The 8,600-nt window shown below is 40.6% G+C and overlaps 1 protein-coding gene across 2 annotated transcripts in view; it reads left to right on the forward strand.

Moving 5' to 3' along the window:
• The window catches only part of LOC104942483 (zinc finger protein aebp2-like), a 22,417-nt gene extending 16,118 nt beyond the window's left edge, over positions 1-6,299 (forward strand). For both annotated transcript variants that reach the window (XM_010767716.1, XM_010767723.1), the window contains exons 7-9: positions 2,488-2,601; positions 3,567-3,596; positions 5,116-6,299. In XM_010767716.1, coding sequence (XP_010766018.1) covers positions 2,488-2,601; positions 3,567-3,596; positions 5,116-5,122 — 151 coding nt within the window. In that variant the 3' untranslated portion in view covers positions 5,123-6,299. The remainder of the gene's footprint in view (positions 1-2,487; positions 2,602-3,566; positions 3,597-5,115) is intronic.
• The last annotated feature ends 2,301 nt before the right edge of the window (positions 6,300-8,600 follow it).

The following is an 8,600-nucleotide window of genomic DNA, read 5'->3' on the forward strand; positions in this document are numbered from 1 at the left end:
TGACTGTGTAAACAGATTTAGGTCCCCACAAGTATAGTAATGCTAGGCCACACACACACACAGGCCTCACTCACAATATACATTTCTGGCTCATAAAAGGGCAAGCCAAAAAAACGGTCTCCTCTGGAAAATAAAATAAATCCATTTGTCTTTATTTGGTTTGGTGTGACTGAATGGAGCCTTTGGGTCTTTGGAAATCTATTTATTTGTGTGTATGGAGGGGGGGGATATGAACACTTTGGTGTATGTGTGATAGATGCGTGACATGCTGACCCCCCCCCAACCCCCATAGCAGCCCTCCTGTGTGCCTCACATCCATCAGAATATAATAACTCATCAGTACCATGGCACACTCGCTCGGACATGTTTACGTGGACTCTGGAGTGGAACGAGCATGTGAGCGTGCACGCACACAAACACACGTGTGTTTACTGCATATTTAACACTCGTTGGGTCCTCGTTTGTCATTTCAAGTTTGTGATGCACATGGACACTAACTCAAAACTAACCCAAACTTTAAAGCTGCTCTGAAGGGGACTGTTTTTCGTCTTGGACCTGCCTCTTAACTTCCTCTTCCCTCGCTCCCCTCCATTAAAGGGGATAGAGACCATGCACCACAATATCTATTTAAATACCTTTTCAATGCTCCCACTCAAAATGTGTACTCGAGGGTAAAAGCTGCCATCAACTGTACAATGATCAGACATTCCTCACACTTTTGCACAATTACCATCACATATTTTATTTGTTTCACTTTCTATGTGTAGTCTTAAGACTGATGACCTGCTTAGAAAACATTTTAATCCATGTTGTTTTTATTTTAACCAAAGACTAATACGTGTAGTATTTACTTTGATTCAGTTTGATTGATTTTCAAATGTTAGTGTACAGCTGTTACTTTTACTTGAGCTAAGCAGTCAGTTGGGCTTTTGACTGCTCTGGTCACTTTACATGCACACATAATAGGTGTGCACATTCCTGCTAAAAAACCTCACTGTGCCTGATTTATGTTTGTGTGTGCATGTGTTCTTTAAAAGGGCACAGAGGGACGGACATTAAGGCCCACATGGGATAATGATGAATCGAGTCAAGCTTTTCAAACGATTACCTAAAGGATGTTGTTTAAAACAGCATTTCAGGAGGTATATTGGTAGATTAGAATACTACTGTGGCCTTTAGCGCTTTATCGTATTTATTTAATGGTCCTTTGTGGCTAACCCCACCCTCCAGCTACTTAAACATGCCATAAAAGTATTTGGTAACACTGTTTGCAAGTTGTTGTACAGTAAAATGGGCCACTCCTTTTTCCACATTCCCTCTGTCCTTTCCTGTCCTTCATTTGTCCGTTTTCAATAGTCCTCCCTCTCTTACCTGCACCAGTTGTGCTGAATGTGATGCATGTGAAGTGATACCTGCACACATCCACACTGAATGGGCTGACTCGGCATGTGAGTGAATGATTTGGCTCGGTGGCTTCCTGCCCGCCTAACTGCTGCCTGCAGTGAGCGAGAGAGAGAGTTAGTGTGTGAGTGTGTGTGCGCGCGTATGTCTGCATCTCTGGGGGCTCCTGTGATGACGCACATGGTGACGGGGGGAATGCTGGGGGCGGAGAGGGGGGGTGGGTGAGGGAGGGGAGGCGCAGTGGACTCGCTAAGCTCTTTGTTTCTGCTGCACCTCGAATTGCCACGCCAGTGCTCACACACTCCCCTCTTTCACCGGGGGATCACACTGCTGCGTGTACAGTACATCATGTGCTTGTGTGTGTGTTTTGTCTTCAAAGACATCACCTTCCTACGGCTTAAAGAGGTGGTGACATCAGACTGTTCTGGAATATCTTTTTACATTACTTGTTAGACGCTTTTATCCAAAGTGACTTACATACTCAGTACTGTGGGCAATCCCCACAGGAGCAATTTGGGGTGAAGTGTCTTGCCCAGGGACACAACGACATGCTGACTGCAGTGGGGTTTGAACCTGTGCTCCCCTCATCCGAACACCAACGCACTAGTCCACAGCACCACAGCCTCCACACAGAATACAGCTAGTTTAAAATTGTATCATTTTAAATTCACAAAAACACACTGGCATGCATGTAAATAAACATTGACATACGCCCCATCTCGTATATCTTGTTGCACACAAGTGAACAAAATATATAAATATACAGTTTAGAAGTTACTTGATAACTAAGAGAATGGGAGGACAGCATGCGTTGTGTGTGTGTGTGTGTGTGTGTGTCTGTGTACCATTGTGTGTGTGCATGTTAGTCCTAGTGCCTTGGTCAAGGCCATGTTACTTATGGAAATGTACTCAGTGTTCAGAGGAAGGTGTTAACATGTGCGCTGGACTCAATGAGGCTCTTTGTCCATCCCTCCCAACCTGCTCCATTCAACCTTACTCCCATCCTAACCCCCCTTTTCTCTCCCTCTTTCTTGTTAGAGCTCAAACCATGACAAAATGTCCTTTCTGTGCATGTGTGTGTTACAGATTACCTGACGTGTGGGTGAATGAAACGGAGCGGTCGCAGCTGAAGACTAAAGTGGTGCACTTATCCCAGTTACCGCAGGATGCTGCCATGCTGCTAGACCAAAACATCTATAGGTGTGTGTGTGTGTGTGTGTGTGTGTCCTTTTATACACATACACACTGCTGTATAGTGTGTGTCTTTGTTCCACCAGATGGCACCAACTCCTGATTTCAAAAATGAGGACAGATGCATAAAAAAAACTTGGTTTGTGTGAAGGGAAATATTTCAAACTGTAAAACTGATCTAGGTTCATTTCTCAATGTAATGCTTATTTTACTGGTGTAAAAAAGCTCTAAATGCTATATTATGAAAACAAATGATTTTATTTGGGGAGGTGATGATATCATCCAATTAAAAGATTTTAAAGGAGGAAAAATCACTTCTTGCTTGCATGCAACTGTAACTTCATAGTTTATATTTATCTATTTTATTGCATCACGTTCCACTAAACATTAACTGTGATGTTATTTGAATCTTGTGCAGACTCGGTTCATTCATCACTGAGATGAACAAAACAAGTTAGCTTTATGACACGCCATAAAAAGCTGAAAATGAATCCTGAAAGAGGAACAATGTGCCTAAAATAACAGAGTGCTCATCTTACCGGAGATATATGGCTCATGAGTGCACTGACCAGCACACAGGCTGGCTGATTTTAATTAGACCTGAAGGCTCAGTAACTGCAGGGGCTGCTGCTGGCCTCTGGTTTCACAGTTGAATATAACCGTCAGCACTCAGCCAGTTTATGTCAAGGTTGTCCTAATGCATGAAATCCCTAAACAAATGAGGTGGTTGGTGCCTGTGGCAGCAAGCGTAGTAGGGGATTTGAACCCCTCTGCTCGTGAATGGGATGGCAGGAAGACACTGACGTAGTGGCAGTTCAGGATTATATTATTTCAACAATGTTTCCATGTAGAGGCTACTGCACTTTATCACAAGTCCTACTGGACTGAAATCAGCTCAAACACATGATCACATCGTACAAAGTGAGATCTTTTAGCTGCAAAGTGGCCTCACATACTTTCTTCTGTCTTTTCAGAGGACTTCCTCAAAAGCGACTGAAACGCAGGTAAGCTTCAACAGTTGAACATGTGATAACAAATATATTAAATATACCTAGGGACTTATTTAGATATGATATACAGGGTTCATACAGTCATTAAAAACCTGCTATAGTCATGGAAATGCAAATTCTAGGCCCTGGAAAAGTTATGAACAACAATATTTTTCCCAAAGTTTTTGAAGAGTCATGGAAATGTAACTAAAGTTGCATCAAATATAATTTATATTTTATCTAATCGCTGAAATAGTAATACTATAATGATAATACATACTGTAAGTTAACATGTTTCATATGCTGACCTTATTTTCCTGTTCCATGTTCTAATAAACCATTTTCAGTGGTACCGCTGAGAAAGTAATTTTTTTGGTCATGGAACATTAGGTACAGGTCATGGAGAAGTCTTTGAAAATCATTGGTGAAAAAGTGTATGAACCCTGCATATATCTACACACAAAATACACAATGGAGCGTGTGACTCAAACACACCATTATTACATCTTGGTAATCAATAACATTAAGTGCACAAAGTTTCTTCATGTTGTTATTGAAGGAAACACAATAACATCAAATACTAAGTTTAAAGTGGATATGCGACAGAAGTAACCGAACCAAACATAATGCTTTGTGTAGAAATACTTTATTGTATTGCTGAGTATAAAAAGTGTAATGCAAATATTGTAATTGTTTTGTATTGCAGTTCCAAACTGAAAAACGTATAATGCGCGTATTAGAGTAAATCAAGCGATTTTGCCTTTGGTATATTCCGTTATGAGTTACATATTCTTTTAGTTCAATGTGTTTTAAATAACGGCAGTATTTGCAAAGTTTGTGGCTTTGCAAATACTGCGTTTATTCTCAGATCCAGAACGGATAGGCTGATGAATAAAAAATAAAGTCGTGCGGCACATTACTGTCACATCAATGTCACATCATCAGTGCCTTTCATCTCCACCTGCACACAGCTTTCTCAGTTCACAGTAACGTTGTTCTGTGTGTGCAGACAACACAGAGCCGCTGCCTTATTCCTGCTCTGTATCTCAACTGCTATTTGTCTATACGGTAGTATTAAAAACACTTCAAATGTCCATAATCTTTGTGCCATAAAGGAGCTCAAACAAGGCTTTTGCCTCGATGGCATGTTCTTCACAGTTTCCCTCCTGTGGTGAAACGTCATCGTAGTTGATTACTTATCGCCCTCAGTTTCACAGTTCCTGTGAACCGTGAAGCCAGTTAATTGGGAGCCACGACCCTTGGCATTCCTTCGTCTCACTCCAATATCAGGTCATATTTGGCCGTTGTTCATTGTTCCAATCATTGACCTGAGTAGTTCTGTCCATCAAAAGCTCCGTACACACTGTAATGGGTCTGTGAAGGAAGTCTGTCTGAACATCCAGGATAAAGCTTGTTTTTCATGCTGTAATCTCTCATGACACACTGAGAACAACTCCTTCTCTCCTCTCTGTGTCCTTCTCTCCCTCTCTGTGTCCTTCTCTCCTCTCTGTCCTTCTCTCCTCTCTGTGCTCAGCCTTTAGAGAGTCATCTGTGGACTCCATGCTTAAGGGGAAACGCTTGTTCATAGGAGGTTTGTCTATATGGGATGGGACGCTCTTCATCTGTGTCTACTCAACGGGGGGATTGAAGTGGCGATAAAAGGAAATGAAACTTGGCCGTGCTGCATTTTTCTCTCTCTTCACTTTAGTATATCTGAAGTGTTGTTCAAGCGTGGTGGAAAACGGGACTTTTACAGTTTTGTTTTTTACTCTTTTTCATAAAAAACGTAAAAGAATGTCTTTTTTTTTTTAACAATAACACCAAACTGAAAATGTTCTTAATACCCAAAACTGTACAAACTGTTGTGTGTAACTTTGTCTGAAAAGACAGCATATTTTAGAACTGTTTTTGTGTAAAATATTTATGCAGATTTATAACTTATTTTTATATCATGAATATGCTGGTGTTCTGTGGATTTTTGTGAAGGTTTTGCTGAAACCATATTTACTGTGATAATATATGCTAACTGTCACTTGTAGCTGTATTATAGCACTTTCTACTTTAGATAACATTGTATATGACAGAAGTCTTAACTGATTATCCTATTTATTCTTACTGAATGCAGTACTTTTACCTGTGTGTATGACAGCAAAGAGTGATGTTGTGTTAGTCATGTCAGACATGACTCTTAATCTCACCCAGTCTGCAGAGAGAGCATAGAAATGACTCGGCACTCAAAGGGTAAATCTACGGAGCCCCCTAAGGGACATGGAGAAGAAAACAAAATTATTGGAATTTTTTTTTTTTGACATCTCGCAAAACCCCGTTGCAGTTTGTAGACGGTCCCTAAGCAATCCTCCAGCTGCAGATTGTGACCAATTCTTGAAGTTTAGCTCGGATGACGGCGCGAGCTGTTCTGATAAAAACGACTCTGTAGCTCGTTATCTACCTTGCTATGATTGTAAAGTCATGTTGTTTGTATTTTTACAACGTTATGTTCAGTTATTGATCCGCGAATTTCGAATCTGTCAATAAAATCTCCATGTCCCCTAAGGGGCTCCGTATAAATCACCTCTGCTTCCCAAGATAACATGTACATAATTCATATCATATTTAAGCACTTAAAGGTTATTGTTAAAATAAATGTGTTTTCTTTAATATATGTTGTCCCTGTTTGGAATGGATATTCTCTGTTTGTAATAAAATGAGGGCAAATGATCTTGAAGCACATTGTTTCTACACATGAGGGTGCAAGGTGTTTGAATGGCAGGAAGGGGTAATGCATCCATTGTGTTATGAATAAGTTCCGTATGTGTGCATTGAGCGGAGTTATTTGGCGTCCATTAGCGGAGCAGCTTTGGGAGCATGCTGTGGAGGAGCTAATGACAGGCCGGCGGGGCAGGACCCTTGCTGGCCTCAGCTGTTACTGAACATGCCTGCAGACAAAAGTGAGTTCAGAGAGAGGTCCTCTACAACATGGCTGTCCTGTTCTTTAATATCTCATGCACTCACACAGGCCAAATTCATGGGGGAGCTGGGACTCCAGCTTGTGATAAAATGAGGCCTTCAAGTTCTATTCCATTATTTTGTGACGGCAAGCACTAAAAACTGTTGGCACCCTGTTGTTTTGTGTGCTTTGTTTTATGTCCTTCTCATATCTGCACTGGTCCGAGGCGGCTCGCACAACTGTTTGGGGTAAATTGAAAAGAGATGAGTCCAAGATGTGCAGCCACACACATTTTGGGCTCATTACAATAACGCCTGACTTGCATTTCAGTAAATTGCCAATATGTTCAAATGTAAACGAGTGCATCTGGTCCAACTTTCATATGTTAAAACATTAATACTCAAACCGTAGGCAAAATAATGTTTCAGACATAGGTTTATTAGTTTCACGTTGCAAACACATTACAATTGACAAACTGTATAGGTTTTAGCAAGTCCTGTTTATTCTATTCTAAAATCCTTAAACTGCGATCAACAATCACTTATTATCTTATTATCACAGATTTAAAGCTGTGGCTGAGCAGGAAGCTCTCATGATAAGTGCGCACCGTGAGATTAGAGTGTGCACATTTTGTACAATATATCAGTTGCTTGTGACTTCTATTGTAAGACAGTTGAATAGACCTTCAGTTTCTTGTATCGGTGAGTAAATAACCCTGCAGACCCTGTGGCTCTGACACAGTTTGAGTCAAGGTTACAAACAGGAAGTGGGCCAAATCACGAGTGCTTTTTTCCCAAAGTGATCAATATTAGTCGGAAGGAAGATCCGTTTCATTTTATTTTTGTATACACTGTGATTTACTCTGTTATGCTCTTTCTTGAGATGTTCCTTTACTTCAGTGAATTGCCCTTCCCCTTTCATTACCAATTTTTTTTTAATTGTCATTTAACTTTTAGTGTGTTTCCTGGCTTTAAGTCTAGCAAAGTGTTTGAGTTTTTGCTTTTCTTACTTCGACATTAATCTTATTAGTTATTTTTTTTACTATAACCAACAGATCCACGAGTACCCAATCAAACCAACCGACATTGATTTTATTTTGTAATGTTAGTTTTGTTTGTACTTACCGTAACTTTGACCCGGAAACCTTGACTTTACTAAACATCATGTAAATCACGTTATTAATCGTATAACATCCAACTTTAGAAGACTTATAATATCTGCCCCTGCATTGAGCCTCCATGTTTCTGTATTGTCTTCATTTCTCTTTGGAACATCATATTTCAAGGCTTTTCTTCACATTTTTTAATGAAACACTGGCACTTTGTGGAGGTTTGTTTGAACCCTGACTCCAGCAGTGACATCATTTGGCACAGGAATAATGATTGATAGAAAGTGTGGCGGGCTGGCAGAGCTCTGCCTGCAGAACCTGATCCAGCCTCAGCCTGTCTGTGGACGAGACGCTGGGATGTTACCCTGAAGTTCACTCATCTCTGAGGTGAATTTCCCTCCTTCAGATCCTCTTCCAAGTGTGATGCAAATCCCTTTTTGTCTCTCCACGTTAGGAAAACCCAGATGAAAAACTGTTTCTTGTTTTGGGCTCATCACAGCATGTTTGCATGAGAGTTAAATGACATTCTTCAACATTGCTCGGCTTCAGTAATTGAAGCACATTGTGTACTGTGACATGTGAAAGTCATTAAGCCGGTCCATTTGTCATGTGTGACAGTGTGTGTGCAAGTGTTCTCTGTTGGTTTGGTGCTACGACTGCTCAAACCTGGAACTCTTCCATCTGCTGCAGATCTTCTTACTCTTGTTTCTGAATCACCCGTCTGAGTTTCTCATTGTGCTCAAAATCTTCCTTTTTGCTTTGGCTGCATGCACCGCTGTCTCTGTGAAGAAGGAAGGTATTACATCAAGAACAAAAGCGATGAGCTGCTGCGCTAAATCCTGAATTGGAATTGTTTTTCCTCGCTACTTTGGATATTTCAAAGAAGAAAATCCTAGAAACTTGTTTTTTGATCAACGTGAAGACTTCAGTTTGGTAGGGCTTTATGATTGATATTGTAAAGGCT

The sequence above is a fragment of the Notothenia coriiceps genome, unplaced genomic scaffold, assembly GCF_000735185.1.
Source record: "Notothenia coriiceps isolate Sejong01 unplaced genomic scaffold, NC01 NC01_scaffold00000339, whole genome shotgun sequence".
Lineage (NCBI taxonomy): Eukaryota > Metazoa > Chordata > Actinopteri > Perciformes > Nototheniidae > Notothenia > Notothenia coriiceps.